Source organism: Argentina silus, assembly GCF_951799395.1.
Source record: "Argentina silus genome assembly, chromosome: Y".
NCBI classification, from domain to species: Eukaryota; Metazoa; Chordata; class Actinopteri; order Argentiniformes; family Argentinidae; genus Argentina; species Argentina silus.
Window position 1 is genome coordinate 15,902,360 of NC_139654.1, and position 24,237 is coordinate 15,926,596.

The 24,237-nt window shown below is 46.7% G+C and overlaps 1 protein-coding gene across 3 annotated transcripts; it reads right to left on the reverse strand.

The window, feature by feature from the left end:
• Positions 1-611: 611 nt before the first annotated feature.
• On the reverse strand, positions 612-22,945 carry LOC310824282 (sorting nexin-5-like). 3 transcript variants are annotated; one of them, XM_083697158.1, is made up of 13 exons: positions 22,815-22,945; positions 19,548-19,652; positions 19,324-19,434; positions 13,677-13,798; positions 13,345-13,468; positions 12,980-13,075; positions 12,780-12,885; positions 12,575-12,650; positions 3,334-3,373; positions 3,106-3,192; positions 2,633-2,792; positions 2,465-2,550; positions 612-2,366 (listed from the first exon to the last, which is right to left on the reverse strand). In XM_083697158.1, exons 1-13 carry the CDS (start codon positions 22,848-22,850, stop codon positions 2,316-2,318), a joined length of 1,200 nt encoding a protein of 399 aa, XP_083553284.1. In that variant the 5' UTR covers positions 22,851-22,945; the 3' UTR covers positions 612-2,315. The 3 variants fall into 3 exon arrangements, with proteins under 3 accessions (XP_083553284.1, XP_083553286.1, XP_083553285.1); XM_083697160.1 differs by lacking the exon at positions 13,677-13,798; XM_083697159.1 differs by lacking the exons at positions 612-2,366; positions 2,465-2,550; positions 2,633-2,792; positions 3,106-3,192; positions 3,334-3,373 and adding an exon at positions 8,601-9,358.
• Between the last annotated feature and the right edge of the window lie 1,292 nt (positions 22,946-24,237).

Here is a 24,237-nt window from a genome sequence, read left to right on the forward strand (position 1 = left end):
AAAAAATTCCCTTTGCTCTGTTTTTGCAACCAATGACAACACGTTTGGCAAGTGTTTTATGTGGTATGTACCTTTCGCAACAATTGGCTACAAAATGAAGCATCATAATTTATGAATTTTTGGTGAATAAAGTCGCCCTGGTAACTAGAGTGTTGACAATTGGGCGACTTTATTCACCCTTGGCACTGAATGAGTTGTGTTTCACTGTTTCTACGTATCTTTTTGTTTTTATTTGCATATCTGTTTTGTCTCGTTGGAAATCACTTTGTAACATTGTTTTAAAAATGTGCTATAGAAATAAAGATTCTTATTATTATCCTGAATCAGCTCAATAATATGAAGTTGAAGGTGCATCCCAATAGTCTGTCCTCTAATCCTTGCTTAATTCCTTCTCAAAACTCATTGGATACGATTCCTCCTAAGGTTCCTCCCCTTCGATATTCTCATTCTTCACCAATGCTTTTTGAGAAGGAAGAGAGAAGACATAATGTGAGCAGGTCTGTCTATGTGAGAGGACTGCACAAGGACTGTGTCAATTTAATCAGAGTTGTGATGACAAAGAAGGTTCCACTAATTTATTGAGAGACAGACTCAGAGACGATTTTGGGGAAAGTAGGACTTCTTTAATGTCATTATTCAAATCTTAAAAATGTAGATACTCAGTTGGAGTCCATTAGAAATACATTCAGTTCATCAAAAACACTTGACACACCACTGGGCTTGGCAATGATTGCAGAGTATTACCTTCATAGTGCATTTGTATATGTATCTCATCTCAACACATCTAGAACTTGGTTTCAATATGAACCCTTTTGGTTCACTGTTGAGTTTTCACAGGTAATATGTTTAGGCCTGGTAATATAAAGATTTAATCTGTAACAAAAGCCATTGGAGGGAAAACATGAGCCACCACATTTTACAACTAAATACAGCATCAGCATTAAAAGGCAAGGAATTTAGTGGATGGTTAGTGTTGCTTCCTAAGTCGTGCACTGCAGGCCACTCGTAAATTCAGCTAGAAGAACTGAATTGTACTGTCATAAAAGACATGAAATGCAGCGGTGTAATTGCGATTATTCAGGTAGTTGCTACAGCCTGAATACACAAGTCATTCTCCTCTGAATAGGTGCTGTGAATAACAAGTTACTCTCTTATAGACAGGTGTATGAGTGTGATTTGCCTTGCAATCTTTTGCTAAATACTCACTTTTGCTTCGTAAAAAATGAATGAACCATCCCAACTGAATGCATGTGGTGGCAGGGGGTGGACTCGGCTGACTGGCTCTCACTTCCTTGTGTAATGTGTGTGGTAGATGATTCGTCAGCACACAGTCAGCAACTATGGGTGGCGTTCACTGATTGTGTCAAAGGCCTCAGCCCACTGAGAACACACTTAATTATTGTATTACACATTCCCTTTGTGACCGCAAAAGCTAATGCTGCTACTCACACAGGCAGATAATTGCTGAATTCCAAATCAACCCTTGGCCCCGACCCCATATCTTGTAATCTTGTCAAGAGAATGTGCATCTTTAGACAAAAGGAATTTGGCACCAGTTATTGAAAGTAATGTGAATGCAGTCTGTTACCATTCCTGAGGTATGGTCTTTCTGTGTGGTACCAGGTGTTATAGGTTTTCTTAAGCATGAAAAAGAGCACTTCACTGGTGGTTTCGTGGAATCTGGCATGTCACAGTCTAATGGAATGCAGAGTATGTGGACCTTTACTTAGGCACAAAGTTATAATGCTTTTTTCCATTCACTGTATGCCCGCTTTCTAAATAGTCCCATCTGTAAACTGTTTCATTACTGACAGCAAAAGTCAGTTGTCAGCATACACACAGTCAGTATCATCAGACAAATATTAGAGTGGTTTAAATTAGCTATACAATGAAAAAAGAAATCGAGAAAATGTCTACACACAAAAAAACAGACTCATTCAGAACAAATCCACTACGCTATGCTACAGTCATCTGTGCTGGAACCCCAAAAAAAAAAAAAAAAGAATACAAGCATATCCATAATACAAAATTGATAGTATAATCCTTGATTCATAAAACAATGTAAGAGGAAGATCATAAGAGTGCTGGCCACCCCAGTCCCTGAATGCTATCACAAAAGGTGTGGATTCCATGGGTAATGGTAGGGACAGGAACGGGATTGGGGTACATGGACTCTGTAAACATGGAGACAGACAGCTGCTATTGTGCAGGTTTCTGAAGTGGCATCTGACCCTGGGGGTAGGATGGGGGGTGTCCAGGTTCCTTTCTCAAAGGCTGGTTCCATAGGTAATGGTTAGGGAGGGGATGGAGACAGGTCAGTTGCTCTTAAGTAGCTCAATGCAACCTTGCAGTAGAGCCATGTTGTTCTGTGGAGTCAGAGAAAAAATTAAGTGTACACTACACTGCTGGCTTAGAGATGTCTGGTCAAACGTAAATAGCAATGTAGAGGCTTCAGTGCACTCACCTTAGCGTGCTTTATTTCCAGCTCCGCCATCTCTATTAGGTTCTTACGGAAGGCCACAACACGCCTGCCCTTAAAACTGGTTAGCTCTGTGAGGAAAATACCATACTCTTGTTACATTAAACCGTACTGTGTCTTAGAAGGAGAACTGTTGCACGCACGCGCACACACCTCTCTTTCCAGACTGTGAAAGCCTGTCAAACTTCTTGAGGCACTGTTGCTGGTGCTCCTCTGCCTGGATTATGTCTTTGCTCTTCAGCCGTGCCTTATCCAAGGCCTTGTTGGAGTTCTCATAGTCAGCCAGGGCCCTGGCACGCCTGTACAAAAGGTCCTGAAAGACATACCACCATGTTGCAGTTAGGATACAGATGGAAGGGCTGCACTACAGTAGTAGATGATAGACACTACAGATTTCTGGCCAACTGGTCTGATCAAATCAGATCTAACAGTGATCAAATCCCTCCATCTGCTGGATTTCACTAGTAAACGTTTAATATCCCCAACATTGAACTGCAAAAGGAAAATGCTGTCTGTTATTAGATTTGACAACGTTATGCGCCATAATAAAGTAGTGTTATGCCTCTCCTGCATGACACAAAACCCTTTGTTTACCATAGATTGAGAGACAGACAGGCGTGGCTCACCTTGGCAGCCAGGATGTCCCTCATGTAATATCTCAGCAGTTCTGTGAGCTTCAGCTCCTCGTCAGATGCCACTCTACCCTCCACTTTCTGCAAGACGAAAGATGAACACGCAAAAAGCAAACACACAAATGTTTGAGCTTGTTCTTTGAGCCCATAATTATTCATTAGCTCCATGAAAAAAGGCATATAGAAAGGTGAGGATGAGCAGAACAGAATTGAGCGTTTTACCCTAAGCTTCTCAAACAGGTCTGCAAACTTCTCAAGGTGCCTAAGAGAAATGCACAAACAAGGAACACTGAAAGTCTACAAATGGTGTTTTTTCTCTGCTGATATTGGGTGAGAGTGATTCAATCAATCAATCAGTAAGTTTCAGTCATGAATACAGTGTCCTCCATTGATTCAAGGCTTTGCATTTGCTTTTGGAGTCTGCTTACATTTACATTTTTGACATTTAGCAGACGCTTCTTCCAAAGCGACTTACTTAGACAAATGTATTTGTTGTAAGTGAATCATCTATCCATTAGTCATCATAAGAAAAATAAATCTGTGCTAGGACATTATATATTTTTTTTTTTATTATTTATTTACAGTAGAGAAACTGTACAGGGGGGTAGTGGGGATGAAGAGGTCTTTAGGAGAGACAGTTAAGGTATAGCTTGAAGAGATGGGTCTTCAATCTATGGCTCAGTGACTCTGCAGTCATGATAACAGTGGGAAGCTCGTTCCACCAGCGGGGCGCCAGGACAGTGAAAAGCCGTGCCCAAGTAGCACGACTGTTGCATCCATGTAGAGGCGGCGGTGCCAGGCGGCCAGCCGAGGTGGAAGAGTGGAGTGATCGGGCAGGGTTTGGGGGCTGACCATTGCTTGCAAGTAGGGAGGGGCTGTTCCCTTTGCCGCCCGGTAGGCGAGCACCAGGGTCTTGAATCTAATGAGAGCTGCTACCGGGAGCCGACATGGGAGAACTTGAACACCAGACAGGTGGCAGCATTCTGGATGAGCTGCAGAGGTCTGATGGCGGAGGCGGGAGCCCGGCCAAGAGTGTGTTGCAGTAGTCAAGGCGGGAGATCACAAGTGTCTGGACCAAGAGTTGTGCTGCTTCTCTCGTGAGGAATGGACGTATTCTTCTGTTGTTGTAGAGGAAGAATCTACAGGAGTGTGCTGTCGCTGTGATGTTCGCCGCACAGAATAAGTGGTTGTCAAGGATCACCCCAAGATTCTTGGCTGTCTGGGAGGAGGTCATCTTGGAGAGGGCAGGCTTTCCAAGGGAGGTAGAGCAGCTCAGTCTTGTTAAGCTTGAGCTTGAGGTGGTCCAAGACACGGAGAGACACGTGTTGCCACCTGTGAGTCAGAGGGGGGGAAAGAGAGAAAGAGTTGAGTGTCATCTGTGTAGCAGTGGTAGGAGAAACCATGTGAGGAAATGACTGAGCTAAGAGATACAGGGAGGGAGAACAGTGAGGGCCCTGGGGGACACCAGTGATGAGAGCTCATGGAGAGGACAGAGATCCTCTCCATGTCACCTGGTAAGAGCGATCGGCCAGGTAGGATGCAAACCAGGAGTGCAGAGCCAGAGATGCCCAGTTCTGAGAGGGTGGAGAGAAGGATTGGGTGGTTTACTGTGTCGAATGCAGCAGACAGGTCCAGAAGAATGAGAATAGAGAGGGAGGAAGCTCGAGCAGAGTGGAAGGCCTCTGTGACAGCAAGGAGAGCAGTCTCAGTAGAGTGCCAAGGAGGTTGTTCTGAAGGAGATAGTGAGACAGTTGATTAGAGACAGCACGTTCAAGGGTTTTAGATAAGAAGGAGAGAAGGGATACCGGTCTGTAGTTATGGACAGCAGACGGGTCAAGGGTTGGTTTCTTGAGAAGAGGCTCTGGCTGTTTTGAAGGCAGCTGGGACAGATCCTGTGGATAGAGAGGAATTGATTATGTTGGTAAGGAAAGGAAGGAGGTTTTTGGAAATGGATTGGAGAAGGGGGGAGGGGATAGGATCAAGAGGGCAGGTGGTTGCCCCCTTGCATGTGACCAGTTTTAGAATATCATCAGGGGAGAGGGGGGAAAGAGCTGATAACCCAGAGACCGAGTGTAGCGCAGTGGGTTTGGGAGGAGTGGTAGCAGTGTTGGCGAGAGGCAGATCTGCAAGATGGCGGCGCGTGCACACGCAGCGACCACTCGCGCTCCAGAGAATGCGGTGTTTTGTTTGTTTAATAAGTGTTTGCCCGAAAGTTTGTCGTGTTCGTCTCGTCTGTCTGCGTCAGAAAACAAGTACAGTCGACAGGGCTCTGCTAGACATCTGCGAGAGCAAGATTTACAACGTTTTGGACACCACAACAGAGACACTCAAAGAGCTCGGATTACTTCGCCGGCCTGCGACTACTCGACTCGACCCGACTCGACTGCCACCACTCCCCCGGAAAGGAGAGGTCGAAAGCGGTGTGCGAGGAAGCAGAAGAGGGGCAAGCGCGGAGGTATCCGGGCAAGGCTAGCGGCTAGTCCAACTCGCCCAGCCATACCATCCATCATCCTGGCCAACGTACGATCCTTGGACAACAAAATAGATCACATACGACTGCTGAGGTCAGCGAATCGGACAGTGAGCAACTGCTGTGTACTTGTTTTCACTGAAACATGGCTTAACGACAACATCCCCGACTACGCTGTACAACTTGAGCAGCTAACATGCTATCGAGCGGACAGAGCCCTCGTCAACGGAGGTAAACAGCGTGGCGGCGGAGTTTGTGTTTACATTCGTGATGCGTGGTGCCGGGACGCTGTGGTAGTATGCAAACACTGTTCACCACTGGCGGAGTTGATGATCATAAAGTGCCGTCCTTTCTATCTGCAGAGGGAGTTTACTGCGGTCTTGCTAGCCGCGGTATACATCCCTCCAACCTCCAGCAACAGTGACAGGAATGCGGCACTTTGTGAACTGTATCAGGCCATCAGTGAACAACAGACAGCACACCCAGATGGATTTACCATCCTCGCTGGAGATTTTAATCATGCTGACCTTAAGACTGTCCTACCAAAACTCCATCAGCATGTCAATTTCCCAACAAGAGGGGAAAACACCTTGGACTTGGTCTACACTTCTCACAAAGGAGCATACAAGGCCTCCCCCCTCCCCCACATCGGACTCTCTGATCACATCACTGTTATGCTAATGCCAGCATATAGGCCCAGAGTGAAAGTCGGAAAACCGGTCCGGAAAGAGATAACTGTGTGGCCGGAGGGGTCCAGGTCTGCTCTCAAGGACTGTCTTGCAACAACAGACTGGGACATGTTCAAGCAAGCAGCCACACAGAACAACCATACGGACAATGAGGAACTTACAGACACTGTCCTCTCTTACATCCGTAAGTGCTCTGATGATGTGACCCACAAAAAGACCATCATCACTCGGGCTAACCAGAAGCCATGGCTGACAGGGGCAGTCCATCGGCTGCTGAGGGCCAGAGACAAAGCCTTCAGAGCCGGGGATGAAAATGGCCTGAGAACAGCGAGAGCCAGCCTGTCCCGTGGCATCAGGAAAGCAAAACTGGACTACACAAACAAGATTACCTGCCACTTCAAGGACAGCAGAGACACGCGGAGCCTGTGGCAGGGCATTCAGACCATAACGGACTACAAGCCCGCGCCACAGACCTGCGACAACAACATCTCTCTGCTCAACAACCTCAACAGCTTCTTTGCACGGTTTGAAGCAACAAACAACACAAGCCCACAGAAAACTCCACCCCCCCCCCACGATCAGGTCCTGTGCCTGTCTGCTGCCAGTGTGAAGAGGACACTCTCTACCATCAACCCCCGCAAAGCAACAGGCCCAGACAACATTCCGGGACTGCGCAGAGGAGCTTAAGGATGTCTTCACGGACATCTTTAACACTTCTTTGAGTCAAGCTGCTGTCCCATCACATTTCAAGACCTCCATCATCATACCTGTGCCAAAGAAATCCGTTCCATCCTGCTTCAATGACTATCGCCCTGTAGCACTGACCCCCATCATCATGAAGTGCTTTGAACGGCTAGTCATGTCTCACATTAAGTCCATCCTTCCCCCCACCCTGGACCCCTTTCAGTTTGCATACCGAGCAAAACGTTCCACAGAGGACGCAATCTGCTCTGCTCTCCACCCAGCCCTCACCCACCTGGAAAAAGCAGACTCATATGTGAGAATGCTTTTCATAGACTTTAGCTCAGCATTTAACACCATAATCCCGCAACAACTGATCTGTAAACTGGACCAGCTGGGGCTCAACACCTCCCTCTGCAACTGGCTGCTGGACTTCCTCAGTGAGAGACCACAAGCAGTACGAGTCGGCAACAACACCTGCTCAGTCCCCTGCTCTTCACCCTGCTGACTCACGACTGCACACCAACCTACAGCACCAATCACATGGTGAAGTTTGCGGACGACACAACTCTGGTGGGTCTCATCTCCAAGAACGACGAGACCCACTACAGGAAGGAGGTCAACCTTCTGACCACGTGGTGCAGAGACAACAACCTCCTGCTGAATGTCAGCAAAACAAAGGAGATTGTGGTCGACTTCCGGAGAGGCCACACCGAACACCCACCACTGACCATCGATGGTGCTGCTGTGGAGAGAGTGAGCAGCACCAAATTCCTGGGGGTGCACATCAGCGAGGACCTCTCCTGGACCACCAACACTGCATCACTGGCGAAGACAGCCCAGCGGCGCCTCTACTTCCTCCGCAAGCTGAAGCGAGCGAAAGCTCCCACACCAATCCTGACAACTTTTTACTGAGGCACCATTGAAAGCATCCTGTCCAGCTGCATCACTGTGTGGGGCGGTAGCTGCACCGAACACAGCAGGAAAGCACTGCAACGCATAGTGAACACAGCTGCTAAGATCATTGGTGCCCCACTCCCTTCCCTGCAAGAGACTTACTCCACCCGCCTCACCCGCAAAGCTACCTCGATTGTGAGCGACGCAAGCCACCCCGCACACAGTCTGTTCAGCCTCCTGCCTTCTGGAAGAAGGTATAGGGAGCCTCCGTGCCCACACCACCAGACTCACGAAAAGCTTCATACCCCAAGCTGTCAGGAAGCTAAATTCTCTCCCCTCACTTCCCCCAGCCACATCCTCCAAGCTGCCAGGAAGCTGAAACCACCCCCCCCCCCTAAAAACACTACGGACTCTGGACAATCCACTATTCTATTGTTATAATCTACTATTGCACTATTATTTGTACACAGAATACACAGTATTTGGCTGCTATTTACTGTCTTTACTGACTGTTCAAATTATTTTTACTGAATGTTTTACTTTTTTTTATGTCTTATCTGTTGTGCCTGGGCACTTTATCTGTCTCACCGTGGGAGAGTGAGAAACGTCCTCTCGATTCCTTTGTATGTCTTGACATGTGAAGAATTGACAATCAAGCCACTTTGACTTGACTTTGACTAGAGAGAAAGAGCTGCTAATGTCATCAACCTTCTTTTCAAAGTAGGTGACAGTCATCCGCAGACAGGGAGGAGAGAGGAAAATGTGGAGAACAGTTTCCTTGGGTCAGAGGCAGAGGACTGAATTTTGGAATGGTAGTAAGAAGCTTTAGCAGCTGATGCAGAGGAGGTGTAGTTGAGGAGGAGAGAGAGAGAAGGTTTTAGGTCATCAGGGAGGCCGGCTCCATTTCCTCTCAGCTGCCTGGAGCCCTATTCTACAAGCTTGCAGGGTTTCAGACAGCCAAGGAGCGCGTGGAGAGGATCGTGCTGGCCTTGAGGTCAGTGGACAGAGAGAGTCGAAGGATGAGGAAAGAGTGGAGGGTGGAGGAGGCACAGGAGGGTGGAGGAGGCTGCATCAGTGAATAGAAGGGAGAAAGATTCAACAGAGGGTAGGGAGGATAAGACAAAGGAAGAGAGCGGTGAGGGAGAGGGTACGCAGGTTGCGACGAGAGGATACAGTGTGGGTAGAGTCTGATTGGGAGGGGGTGGATTTGAGGGGAAGGGAAAAGGATACAAAATGATGATCAGAAACTGGGAGTGGGGTAACAGTAAGGTTGGAGGTATGGGAGGATCTAGTGAAGACAAGGTCGAGCCGATTGCCCGCCTTATGAGTCAGAGGAGAGTGTGACAGGGTAAGGTCGAAGGAGGAGAGAAGGTCAAGAACTCCAGACGAGTGAAGCTTCTCTGACTGGATGTTGAAGTCACCCAGTAGTGTGAACGGTGTGCCGTCCTCAGGGAAGAAGCTGAGAAGGACATCCATCTCTTCTAAGAAGTCGCCAAGCTGAGTCGCCAACCTGGGGATAAATAACAACAATGTGAAGTTAGACGGGGAAGGTGACAGAAACAACATGGAATTCGAAGGTGGATTTGGACAGGTGTGACAGGGGAAGGACATTATGTGACCACTTAGGTGAGATGAGGAGTCCTGTGCCTCCCCCTCGACCAGAGTCTCTGGGAATGAGAAAAGGAGTAGGCATCAGAGAGGGCTGCCGGAGTAGCTGTGTTATCCGGTGTAATCCATGTCTCTGTGAGAGCAAGGAAGTGGGGGGACATGAAGCAGGCGTAAGCTGAGATAGCCTCTGCTCTCCGGACCGCAGACTGTTCCAAAGTCCTCCTGTGACAGTGAGGTTGTGGTCAGTTGAGCATGGTGGGTAGATTAGATTAGAAGGGTTGCGAGGGGGGGGTATAGCGTCTGTGTGTCCTCCTGAGGAATGAATAACAGGAATGGGGAGAAAGCGGGTTTGTGGGCAATACAAGATGTAGGTCGCGCTGAATACACTCAGAGTAGTGAAAAAATAATCAAATAGAATCGAGCCTTCCTCGATGGACTCCACAGATTGACTCCTTCGTCTTTGTGTCAGGAGGCTGTCGCAGAGGCTGTCGCTCTTTGACCGTCGGGATAGAAATGCAAATTCTGTAATTGTTGATGACTTAGCAGGATTGCAGCCCCTCCCATCTAACGATCAGTTTTCGAACAGACAGGTTTCACTAGATAGACTTCACAAAATCAACAGTTTGTAACATAATTTAATAAGAAAGAAAGCACTGCTGAGCTCAGCAAACGCAAATGGGCTGGTAGGCCAAGGAAGACTTATACAGTGGATGACCAAAGAATGCTCACCATAATTAATGATGAAAGAAATAAAATAAATTAAAAACTGTCCCACAGATCAGGAACACTCTTCAAGAGGTAGGCGTTCTCCCATCCGCAGAATACCTCACCAGCCGAACTACAGAGGCTTCACTGCAAGGTGCAAACCACTAGTTCTCCTCAAAAAGGATAGTCAGGTTACAGTTTGCTAAAAAGTACCTAAAAAGCCTGCAGAGGTCTGGAAAACGGTCTTGTGGACAGATAAGACAAACATTATCATGTACCAGAGTGACTGTTGCAAGAGGAAAGTTTGGAGAATTCAGTCAGGACACTTAATGAAAATGATGTGAGAGGTATGTGGCGTAGACTTCAGACGATTACAGACTACAAACAGAAATCTGACAGCTTGTGTAATGACGCTGCGCTACCTGACGAGCTTAATACCTTCTATGCTCGGTTCGACGGCAAAAACACTGAACCTCCCATTAAGGCTCACTTGCATCCTGTCACAACTGCATTCTGTGAAATTAAAGAACAGGATATCCAATGCAGGAATGGTAGAACTGTGAACATCAATTATAATATGTGGTACTCCTTAACTCCTAGCCTCTTGAGAGGAAAGGTACATAGGTGACCATACAAGCAAATCGAACCAGTGAAAACACCTAATTCTACTGAATCTGAGGACTATGGCTACTAATTACAGATTTTCAAGCATCCCAATGTCAAAACGTGTTAAAACCGTCCTGAAACTAAATAGGCCTACACAGTCCTTGGCACTGAGTCAGACAGCTCCTGCAAGGACAGGAAATTAAGCCATTCTAACCTGGCAACATGCATACAAAGAGCATGATGATTGCACAATGTCGCCGAACTTAGTTAAAGCAATATGCCTCAGTCCTACAGCATGACACGGTAACCATGATCACTGAACACTGTGCTAACATATTAGAACATGCTGCTATCTGTTGGAGCACTCCTTGTTATTAGAGCTAGTTCTGATATTACCCAGTATAGCGCCCAGAATAGCAACCCGAAACCCACAGTTACATTGTTGAAGCTAGAAAACACCAACCACATGCACTTCTGACTGTAGAAAAGAACCCTAATACACCGAACTGATATTGCACACCCACATGAGCTAATGAACATGCATGAAGAGCTCTTGTAACTACGTACTTCCCACTCGGTGTACACTGCTGTGCCTACCGTGTTATGTAAACACGCAGAACTCAACCTGCAAGATAAGATAATGAGACAAACTAAATCTTAACTTCCCTGTTTACCGATGGGATCGGCGGGCACATCGCTGGTATGGGTAGAGGAGATCTTCTTGTCGGGCCTTGCCAAGGCAAGCGCTTCACCGGGCCATACGAGATTCAACAGAGGGTAATCTAAGAGGTTCCAGAGGTGATTCCAGAGGTAAACCTACTTGATTCCCTTGTCGAACCATCCAAATTAGGGTCCAGAAATCGGCCAAAGAACCCCAAACCAGATGACTGTAAGAGCACGGCCAAAATGTAACACGCATAGTCAGTGGCGAAAACACTGTTTAACTATGGTGGAGTGTTGCATAACTAGCTCTTTCCAGCCTAGTCCCATGAACATGTGATGTGTTGGCTTTCTTTCTTTTTTATTTTCATACATCCTTAGAGTGCCCTGCCTGAACTTCATAAAAGGATCTGCCCAAGATTTACAGCATACCACCTCATCTGTGAAACATGGTGGAGGGGGTGCTATGGTTTTGGAATGTGTAGTTGCCACAAGAACTGGCTAACTTGTCTTAATTGGTTATGTTACTGCTGAAGTGTACAGAAACATCTTGTCTGCTCGAGTACAAGCAAATGCCTCCAAATTCATTGGATGGCGCTTCATCATACAGTAAGACAACGACCCAAAACATACTGCCATAACAACTAGGGAGTTTTTCAGGGCCAAAAAGCAAAAAGTTCTTGACTGGCCATGTCAATCTTCAGATTTAAATCGTAGGGTCAATGGGTCGCAGGCTTCAGGCAGTTATTGCATGCAAAGGATTGAACCAAATACTAAACATGAGTACTTTATTTGGACATTATATGATTTTTTCCAATACTTTTGGAGCCCTGAGTGGGAGTATGTTTAAAAATAAAATAAAAATGTTGTACTTTCAAAATGGTGAACCCAAAAAAAAATCATTGCATTAAAGCGGAGAATCTACCTACTTTCACCCCATAGTAATTGTTTGATTTCAAATTGAAAACTGTTGGGAGTATAGAGCTAAAAGAAGACAAAATGCTTCCTCTTTCCAATACTTATGGAGGGCACTGTATATGGAAATGTTTCCACAAACTAGCATAAGGCCACTTGAAGTTTAACTTTAATTGAAGTCATCTAACGACAAGTATAGTTAGTACTATAGTATTTTCATATCTGTACTCACTTTTTAAGCGCTGTGTTATCGTCGGCAGAGAGACTGTTCAAAGTGGCAGAGATGTGAATGTAATCATCAGCAACATCTGAGACCGGGGAAAACACCATTCAATACAATTACATTAAAAAATCTACCACATAAACACAACACAATGTAGAGTAAAGAGGCTGTCATACATCTGTGAGAAAAACCTTTGTTCCTATAATACTCATACTTTTGTGAGAGCGGGTCATTTTCTCAGCTTTGGCAGTGGAATCCTTGATCTTGCTGGAATAATCAAGAAGGAAGGTCTTCTCCTGCTCAAAGAAGTCATCAACTTCCTGCAAAAAAAAGACAGAAGTAGACAGAAAGTATCTGCAAGTCTCAGTCACATACAAGGACCGATTCTCCTCCTGGACCTGGTAACCCCTTTACCTTTATCCCCGAGATGATGACCTCATCAGCGCTCTTGACCATGTTCCTGAAGAAACCCCCAAACATTTCCTTTGCATTCTTCCTCCGCACGCTGAGCTAAATGGACAAATCACAGAAAGGAAAAGCATTCAGAAACCCCACGCCAAGCATAACTCTGAATATACAGTTATTCAATGTTTAGTTAGAAAAACCCTCTCAGCTGACCAACAGCAGCACTGACAAAGAATAAGCTGAACTAAGCAGTATGTGTGTATGTACGTGTCACAGATAGGTCTCATATCCTCTCCTTCCTCTCCCCCTTTTTCTTTCTCTTCATCCTCCATTTCTGCCTCTTACGGCCAGTGTGAAGTGTCAGTCGGACTCACATCCTGGTCATACTCCAAGAATATCTGGAAGTTTCTGTCTTTGCTCAAAATGGGGTGAGAGGACAGTCGCTGCAGGAAGACTTCATGGACTTGAACAGTCTTCTTAAACACAGCCAGATACTCACTGCAAAAACAACACACAATTACCAACTGATAGAGAACACATAATCAAGCTTTTTTATTTGCACATAATCATTGTCCAGATCACCATAGCTCTTCAAACAGAGATATAAAAACAATATCTATAAATATTTAATGTATATATATTTTGTTTTTTTACAAAGCAGAGTATGTTGATAAGTTTGAATGCAATAACAACAGGTAAAACGCACGCCTCCAGCTCCTGCTTCATCTTGGTGTATTCCTCCTTGGTCATGGTGGCTTCACCCTCCCCCAGTTTGTGCATCTTCTCCCTTGGGCTCTCAAAGTCAGGCTTTGGGGGAGCTGGAGGAATCTGGAGAGGGAGGAACAGGCTCGAGTCAAGCCTCTTAGCCAACTCTTGACCCGTCTGCTGTCCATAACTACAGACCGGTATCCCTTCTCTCCTTCTTATCTAAAACCCTTGAACGTGCTGTCTCTAACCAACTGTCTCACTATCTCCTTCAGAACAACCTCCTTGGCCCTCACCAATCCGGCTTTAAGGCTGGGCACTCTACTGAGACTGCTCTCCTTGCTGTCACGGAAGCCCTCCACTCTGCTCGAGCTTCCTCCCTCTCCTCTGTTCTCATTCTTCTGGACCTGTCTGCTGCATTCAACACAGGAAACCACCCAATCCTTCTCTCCACCCTCTCAGAACTGGGCATCTCTGGCTCTGCACTCTCCTGGTTTGCATCCTACCTGGCCGATCGCTCTTACCAGGTGACGTAGAGAGGATCTCTGTCCTCTCCACAAGCCCTCATCACTGGGGTCCCCCAGGGACCTTACTGTTCTTCCTCTATACCAAATCTCTTAGCTCGGTAATTTCCTCACCAGAGAAGCAGTACAACTTTTGGTCCAAACACTTATAATCTCTCGCCTTGACTACTGCAATGCACTCTTGGCCAGACTCCCCGCCTCCTCCATCAGGCCTCTGCAGCTCATCCAGAACGCTGCCGCTCGTCTGGTGTTCAATCTCCCCAAATTCTCCCATGTCACGCCCCTCCTCCGCACTCCCCACTGGCTCCCGGTAGCAGCTCGCATCAAATTCAAGACCCTGATGCTTGCCTGCCGGGCGGCAAAGGGAACAGCCCCTCCCTACTTGCAAGCAATGGTTAGCAAGATCACTCCACTCTTCCACCTCGGCTGCCAGCCTGGCACCGCCGCCTCTACGTGGATTCAAGATTCAAGATTCAAAGTGTTTATTATCATTGGCACAGTAGAAAACATGTTTCCCTGTACAACGAAATTCTTACTTTGCTGTCCGCAGAATGCCAACCAATGTAAAATATACAATACAAAAGAATATACAATATATACTAAACAAATGTACAAGACAGCAAAATTTAAGGCATAAAATAAGAATAGCAGCAATAATAATAATAAACAGTGCAAACGTAGCAGTGCAATTATGCAAACTGGTTATGAGGTAGTAGGGTTATATTAGTCTTAATCTCCTATGGGTTGTTTAGGAGCCTGGTGGCAGTGGGAAAGAAGGAGTTCTTTAGTCTGGTTGTCCTGCATTTAACACTTCTGTACCTCCGGCCTGAGGGTAGAAGTGTGAACAGTCCGTGCTGGGGGTGGGTGGGGTCCTTGAGGATGGAGGCGGCTCTCCTGTGGACTCTGTGGTGGTAGATGCTCTGCAGGGAGGGCAGTGGAGTCCTGGTGATTTTCTCAGCGGTCTTCACCACTCTCTGCAGGCGTCTGCGGTCCATAGCAGTAGTGCTGCCGTACCACACAGTGATACAGCTAGTTAGGATGCTCTCAACAATGCAGCTGTAGAAGTTGCTGAGGATGTTGGGCGACATGCCAAACTTCCTCAGCCTCCTCAGAAAGTACAGCCGCTGTTGGGCCTTCTTAACCAGCTGAGTGGTGTTAAGTGTCCAGGTGAGGTCCTCGCTGATGTGGACGCCCAGGTATTTGAAACTGCTCACCCTCTCTACTTCAAGTTCCCGGATGTACAGTGGCCGATGAGGTCCCCTTTTCTTCCTCATGTCCACTATCATCTCCTTCGTCTTGTCCGTATTGAGGGTGAGGTTGTTGTCCTCGCACCATGTTACCAGACTGGCCACCTCCCTCCTGTAAGCCGCTTTGTCCCCGCCAGTGATGCATCCTATCACTGCGGTGTCGTCTGCAAACTTTAGGATGATGTTGTCCTTGTGGGAGGCGACACAGTCGTGGGTGAACAGGGTGTAGAGGATGGGGCTGAGGACGCATCCCTGTGGGGTGCCAACATTTGTAATAATGCTGGCTTAAGTCCTATTGCCAATCCTGACAGACTGGGGCCTGCCAGTCAAAAAGTCTAGGAGCCAGTCACAGAGGGTGGGGTGCAGGCCAAGTGTGGACATTTTGTGGATGAGTCTGTGGGGGATGACTGTATTAAAAGCGGAGCTGTAGTCTACAAAGAGCGTCCTGATGTAGGAGTCTTTGTTTTCCAGGTGGGAGAGGGAATAGTGGAGGACAGCAGCGATAGCGTCTGAGGTGGACCTGTTGGGCCGGTAGGCATACTGCAGGGGGTCTAGGGTGTCCGGCATGCTGCTCTTAATGTGTGCCAGTACCACTCTCTCAAAACACTTCATAATGATTGGAGTGAGTGCTACGGGCCTGTAATCATTCAGGCAGGCAGGTTGGCTCTTCTTGGGAAGGGGGACGATGGTTGTGGTCTTGAAGCAGGAGGGAACAGTGCTGTGACTGAGGGAAAGGTTGAAGATGGAGGTGAGAACATCAGCCAGCTCGTTAGCACATGCTCTGAGAGCCCGCCCAGGGATGTTGTCTGGTCCTGCTGCCTTGCGGGGGTTGATCTTCCTCAGGGCTTTGTTTACCTGGCCTGATGAGATGGTTAGTGGAGGGGAGGGGGGTCGGGTGGTCCCGGTGTCTGTGTGCCTCCTCTCTGTGCTGTGGCTGGAGGTCTCAAAGCGGGTGTAGAAGATGTTTAGGTCGTCCGGCAGGCTGTCTGTGGAGCTGATGGTGTTGGTGGTGGTCCTGTAGACTGTGATGTGCTGCAGGCCTTGCCACATCCGCCCGGAGTCAGCAGTGGAGTAGAAGCCGTCCAGCTTCTCTCTGTACTGCCTCTTGGCCGCTGTAATGGCTTTTTTCAGTCCATACTTCGCAGCTTTGTACTCCGTCTCATTGCCTGATCTAAATGCAAGAGAGCGAGCACGCAGCATGTGGCGTACCTGACTGTTTATCCAGGGCTTCTGGTTGGGAAACTTCTTGACTTGTATGGTGGGCACGATGTTGTCAACACAAGTGCTAATGTACCCAGTCACATACTCAGCATAGTCCTGTATGCTGACAGAAGAGTCCTCCAGCGTGGCTGCAGCTTTAAACACATCCCAGTCTGTCTGAGCAAAACAGTCCTGCAGGGTGCTCTCAGTCTCTGGGGTCCAGAGTTTGATTTGTTTAGTGACAGGGTTTATCTGTTTCAGTCTTTGTCTGTAGGCTGGATACAGGAACAACGAGATGTGGTCCGAGTGTCCAAAGTGGGGGCGGGGTGCAGCCTTGAATGCACTGCGTATACTGCTGTAAACATGATCCAGTGTATTCTTCTCACGGGTGGGAATATCCACATGTTGGAAGTATTTGGGAAATACAGTCCGTAAATTGCACTGGTTAAAGTCGCCGGCGGCGATAAAAACAGCATCAGGATGAGCAGTTTCTATGCGCTGATAGCTTCGTGGAGTTTGCTGAGCGCTGCCGTGGAGTTAGCTCGCGGGGGATGTAAACAGCGGCCAAAAACACAGCAGTAAATTCCCTCGGTAGGTAATAGGGACGGCATTTCAGCAGCAAAAACTCCACATCTGTCTAACAGTGCTTGTGAACGGTCCGTATGTCGCCACACCACGAGTTGTTGATAAACACACACACACCTCCCCCTTTGGTCTTACCGGAGGCTGCAGTCCTGTCTCCTCGGTGTACGGAGTGAGTCTGTAGCTGAACGGCGCATTCTGGGACTTTGTCTGAAAGCCAGGTCTCGGTGAAAATTAGAGCACTGCACTCTCTTATTTCCCGCTGTGTTGTAGTCCTGGCTCTTAGTTCGTCCAGCTTGTTTTCCAGAGACCGCACGTTAGCTAGCAAGAGGCTGGGTAGCGGTGGTCGGCTAGCGCGAGCCTTTAGCCTAGCATGGAGGCCTCCTCTCTTGCCCCGTTTGCGTCGCCGTCTCCGAAGCGCTCTCCTGGGGTCAGCTAGCTCACTCCAGCTCGGTGCTCCGGGGCCTTCCCGGGGGTGGTGGTGATGGCTGCGGGAACGTACAATGAGTTGTAGCTCCGGTGGTATAAAACTAGTAAAAACAGGAAGACTGTGTGAGTTGTCGATGTCCACCAATGCCTGTCTGTTGTATGTCAGCAGTGCATGGCATGTGTGCACTGTAGATAAAACAAAAAACACACAAAACAAAAGAAAACGCCGGCATTCGAGAGCGGGACGGACAAACAAACACGTCTGCCACGGGGGGCGCCATGTTGATGCAATGGCCGCGCTACTCGGTCACAGCATTTCACTGTCCTGGTGCCCCGCTGGTGGAATGAGCTTCCCATTACTGTCAGGACTGCAGAGTCACTTCCGATCTTCCGCCGTAGATTGAAAACCCATCTTAACAGTCCCTCCTAAAGACCGCTTCACCCTCACTACCACCCCTTTACTAACCCTAACCCTAGAGACCTCTTCATCCCCGCTATCCCCCCTGTACAAGTTCTCTCCTGCTAATAAAATAAAAATAAATAAAATAAAAATTTGCCTACTGGCATTACGACTGCCTATGGCCCCTGGTGTGAGCATTGATTACTTTGTCTTATGATGACTGTTGGATAGATGATTCACTTACTTTAACAAATGTATTGTTGTAAGTCGCTTTGGATAAAGGTGTCTGCTAAACGCCATAAATGTAAATGTTTCTCCTACCACTGCTACACAGATGACACTCAACTCTTTCTCCCCCTCTGACTCACAGGTGGCAACACGTGTCTCTGCGTGTCTTGGACCACCTCAAGCTCAAGCTTAACAAGACTGAGCTGCTCTACCTCCCTGGGAAAACCTGCCCTCTCCAAGACTTCTCCTCCCAGACCTCCTCCCAGACAGCCAAGAATCTTGGGGTGATCCTTGACAACCACTTATCCTGTGCGGCGAACATCACAGCGACAGCACGCTCCTGTAGATTCTTCCTCTACAACAACAGAAGGATATGTCCATTCCTCACGAGAGAAGCAGCACAACTCTTGGTCCAGACACTTGTAATCTCTCACCTTGACTATTGCAACGCACTCTTGGCCGGGCTCCCCGCCTCCGCCATCAGACCTCTGCAGCTCATCCAGATTGCTGCCGCCTGTCTGGTGTTCAATCTCCCCAAGTTCTCCCATGTTCTCCCTCCTTCGCACCCTTCCCTGGCTCCCGGTAGCAGCTTGCATCAGATTCAAGACCCTGGTGCTCGCCTACCGGGCGGCAAAGGGAACAGCCCCTCCCTACTTGCAAGCAATGGTCAGCCCCCAAACCCCTGCCCGATCACTCCACTCTTCCACCTCGGCTGGCCGTCTGGCACCGCCACCTCTACGTGGATGCAGCAGTCGCGCTACTCGGTCACACACTTTTCACTGTCCTGGCACCCCGCTGGTGGAACGAGCTTCCCACTGCTGTCAGGACTGCAGAGTCACCACCTATCTTCCGCCGTAGATTGAAGACCCATGACTTCAGGCTACATCTTAACTGTCCCTCCTAAAGACCTCTTCATCCCCACTACCCCCCTGTACAGTTTCTCTACTGTAAATATATATATTTTTTATTAATTTATGTTGTAAAACCACAGTTCACAGTGTAGTGTGGGCAGTGTGTAAGATGGACACAGATGCTTACAATGAGGCCAGCGTAATCCTCTGTCTCAACCAGTGTGTCATGGAGCCAGATGAAGTCCTCATGTTGTCTGGGAACTGAAAACTCTGGCTTCTGGAAGGAGCCGAGTGTGGTCTGGGGAGACGGAATCAAATAGTAGTCTGTAATCAACATAATGTTAGCTTAATAGTTGAAAGGACATTTTTGATCATCTTTGGCTTGACTGATATAATGGGTGGGTTTTTTACCTTAGTATGGACAGTGAACTTGACTTTGTCTCGTTCACAGAGTGCGTCAGGAATGTCAATGAGAAGAGATGCATCATTGTTTAGGTCCACAGACACAGATCGCGCCTAAGGGGGAGGAACAAGTCAAGGTCATCCTACTGTGAGACAGAAATTCACCTCAATATCTATGCTGTGCCAGGAGATTCACGGGAGTAACAAAGCCACAAAACACAGCTTTTCTTTGAAAATCTGAGACCTGGGATCCCATCTAGCCTAAGGTATTGTTATCCTTTAATGGCATGTTCACTACATTGCTGTCATCTTCCAGTTCTCACAACATCTGTGGTGTTCAACGTATCAGCTAACCACATTATATTGCAATCTGACCAGACCCTGATGATGGCCTATTTTGCCAGAACTAAGATTGTGTTAATATGCTCCTATGACATTTTGTTGAAATATTCTCTTTCAGTCGTCAAAAACTGAATCAAATGAAAAAACAGGATAATTTTCATGTTCGAAAAAAAAAAAAAAAAAAAAAACTGGGCCAAGAGGACAGTTTTGCATTTCAACACAAGGGCTTCCACTCCTCTCTCATTGCTCTCCACTGAGCATCAGGCTTCTATCTTGTCATAACAAAAGGGTGGATAGGATTAATTTCTCATAATAACAGCAGGGAAAACATAACAGTTATTAATTTGCCTTTGAAAGTCAGATGGCTTAAGCCCTACTGATCAGAACTAAATTGAAACAAAAACCTCCAGAAGTTTCCCTCAGTGTCAGTCAAGTTTCCAAAGAGTCTGGGGGTAGGTATTTAATATCTCCCATCTAGGTTAATGCAGATCTTACTGTGTGTGTGAATGGTGCACAGTTCCATCACATTGATGGAGATTTTCAACATAAATAAACTGTTCACGTGTCCTCTGGAAGGTTTAAGATTCAAGATTCAAGATATTTATTAGTCATATGCACAGTAAACAGACAGTTACACCACACAATGAAAATCTTACTTTGCTAGTCCCCCCTAACACAACAGTATAGACTAAACTAAAGAAGCAGAAAAAAACTAGTTCCATATATACATATACAAATTCTATATTGCACCTGGTGGATCACAGTTATAAAGTTATAAAGTGCGCTTATGCATTGTTGCAAATTGCATGAGGTATTTGTAGTGCAAACAGTAGTGAAGTCACAGCAGCAGTCAGAATGTCTGTCGAGTTCACAGTTGATCAGTCAAGTAATGCAAGTGATGTGGGGGGGTGGGAGGGGGAGGGCTTTGTGAGGGAGCTTGTTCACAAGCCTGATGGCCTGTGGATAGAAACTGTTTGTCAGTCTAGTGGTCCTAGATTTCAGACTCCTGTAGCGCCTGCCTGATGGTAGGAGAGTGAAGAGTCTGTGCTGGGGGTGTGTACAGTCCCTGATGATGTTGTGTGTTCTCCTGGTGACCCTGGTGTTGTAAATGTCCTGAAGTGAGGGGAAGGCTGCTCCTGAAATATACTGTGCAGTTTTTATCACACGCTGGAGTGCCTTCCTGTCCTGGGCTGTACAGTTTCCATACCAGACTGTGATGGAACTGGTAAGGGTGCTCTCAACTGTACATCTATAGAAGTTGCTGAGAATTTTGGATGGCATGCCAAATTTCTTCAGCCTTCTTAAGAAGTACAGTCGCTGCTGGGATTTCTTAATGTTCTGTTGTGCATTGTGAGACCAGGTAAGATCCTCGCTGATGTAGGTTCCGAGGAATTTGAAGGTTTTCACCCTATCCACCTCTGTCTCATCTATATACAGTGGTGTGTGCTGCACACTCTTCTTTCGTGGATCAATAATCATCTCCTTGGTCTTGTCTGCGTTCAGGGAGAGATTATTGTCCTGACACCAGGCCCGCCACCTCTCTTCTGTATGCCGCCTCAGCCCCCCCGGTGATCAGTCCAATGACTGTCGTATCATCCGCAAACTTGATGATGCTGGTGTTATCCTGGGAGGCCACGCAGTCATATGTGAAGAGGGTGTACAGCAGGGGGCTCAGCACGCAGCCCTGGGGGGTCCCTGTGCTTGTGGTTCTTGTGCCTGATGTGCGGTTGCCTACTCTGACTGACTGGGGTCTGTCTGATAGGAAGTCCAGCACCCAGTTACAGAGAGCAGGTGTCAGTCCAAGAGTGAGGAGTTTTGCACAGAGTTTGTGTGGGATAACCGTGTTAAATGCTGAACTGTAGTCAATAAAGAGTAGTCTTACATATGTGTCCTTTCCCTCTAAGTGTGTGAGGGTGGTGTGGATGACGGCGTTGACTGCATCGTCGGTGGACCGGTTCTGACGGTACGCAAACTGTAGAGGGTCTAAGGTGTTTGGGATGGTCCTCTTGATGTGCGTCATGACTATCCTCTCAAAGCACTTCATCACTATTGGGGTGAGTGCGACGGGTCGATAGTCATTCAGGCAGGTCACAGTGTTTTTCTTTGGGAGGGGCACGATGGTGGTTGTCTTGAAGCAGGTGGGCACCAAAGCTTGTGCTAGTGACATGTTATAAATATCAGCCAGCACCTCAGCCAGCTCTGATGAGCAGACCCTGAGGGCACGCCCGGAGATGTTGTCTGGGCCAGCTGCCTTCCGTGGGTTTATTCTCCTCAGAGCCGTACACACCTCTGCTGATGTCACAGTGAGTGATGAGTCCTGTGTGTGCTCCGTGGTCGAAATCCCTCTCTGTTGGTTGGTGTTGAGGGTATCGAAGCGTGCATAGAACTCGTTCAGCTCATCTGGCAGTGTGAGTTGGCTGGTTGTGGCCCCCACAGGAAATATATATATATAAAATAAATACATTTGTTTATTAAAAAAAAGACTCAGCCCATGTAATCCAAACTGTCACTTAAAGCAACAAGCTGAGATAGGACAAACATGGGATCTGAAGATGGAAAACTAGCTGGCAGCCCTTACCAAGGCGCTATCCTGGTTCAGGGCACAGGATTATGGTTCAAGGCAAGGTTACAGTAATAATATCAGTGTACTACTGTTAGCTTCTGCAATAGCTGAGCAATGGGTTAGTCTAAATATGACATTAATAAACACATGCATACATAAACAAAGGTTTCGTATTTATAATATATATGTATTTCCTACATTAAGCTATATTGATCATATTTATAGAATTTGGAACTTGGAACGTTTACGTTCCAGGAATTAGTCAGACCCCTAAAGCAAGCAAGCGGGCATCTCAGCATCCCGCTTCAATCCTGGTAACATTAGCTGATGCAAATAGTTGGCTAGGGTTAGCAAATGCTCATGTTGTTTACCTTTTCTTTTTCACTTTCATCAAGGGTAGATGTCATGATTGGGAGAATGCCGAATTAAATGTTAAAAACTTGGATTGTTCTGTCAGTAAAAACCACCAATGCTAGCAAGCTACAGGTCCAGTTCCCGTCTGTGTTCCGTCTAGGCGTCCCTCTCGTTCCGGCATCCGCCCCTATTGTTTTGATCGGAAATAATGGAACATATCAAAAACAGAACTTGCAACTAGTTAGCTGTCAGGTTTCGTGTTCCATACGTGAATCAAATACTTTATTGGTTACAAGTGGTAGTTGTGTGCAAATATGACGTGACATTAATATAAATTTGTTTTTATAAAAGGCAAGACTTTCGTCGACAAAAACACGGACATGTTTCAGAGACACAGTTTTAACAAGAGAGCATTGTGGGATTTAGAGGTTTTTAGAGAATTTCCACACAATACTGGGAGAGATGGTTGGTCCGATACATGGAGAAGGGGTGAATGACTTGAAGGACTTTGATAGCCTGCTAAAAAATTGATGGTGCTTTCGTTTTTTGGTCATGAGGACCACCTCATCTGTCTGACTATGAATGTACACATTTGTACCACTAGATTTCAATATTAGTCTGTCAAGATCAGCCATGGCCACTTGCTGTGAGTTAGAAACTGACTCTTGGCCATGACCAAGGCTTTGGCGTAGACCAGGGGTGTCAAATTCAAACTTCCTGAGGGCCACGCTGAGGGTTGTGAATAAAATCAGGAGCCAGACATTTATTACAATGATTATTTTTTATTGAAGAAATATAAGTAGACTAGTAACTGTATTAAATAAGAAATATTGCATGCATGCACAGTTCAAATATTATGTTTTTTCCATGTTTGTGGGTAATTCTTACCAGCAAAACTTACAAGCAAAATAGTATTTATCAAGTGCTGAACCATTTTTTGTATAAAATAACTTTACAATTAAACAAAGCCCATTTGCATCACAGTACTTGTACAGTACTGTCTTTAACAAAACAACAAATAAGGTCATGGTTTTCAGCAAAAACAATTTGATAAAGCAAAATAGTCAATGCAACAACTCAAATTGTATGGCTTACTTTGGAAACTTGAAAGGACACAACAATAGGGCCCATAATGCCAAACCTAAGCAAAATAGGCATTGTGCTTGCTTTTTAGTTCAACTCTTACCAGACACTCTGCACCTTTTCTTAGAAATGATTTTGTCAATTCTAGAGTTAACCCTCTGAACCCCAAGCAGTTTCTGGGCGTTTTTTGCTCCTGTTACATTTTTACTCACAGTGGGCTCATTTTTCACTGCACCTGTAAGTCCTGCACCTCTATGGAAACATCACAATCATGGCTAGAAGTAGGGAGAACTCAAACATGTCTTTTGTGCAGTATAACACAGTTAGAATGTCATAAATCATGAAAGAAGAAAAAAC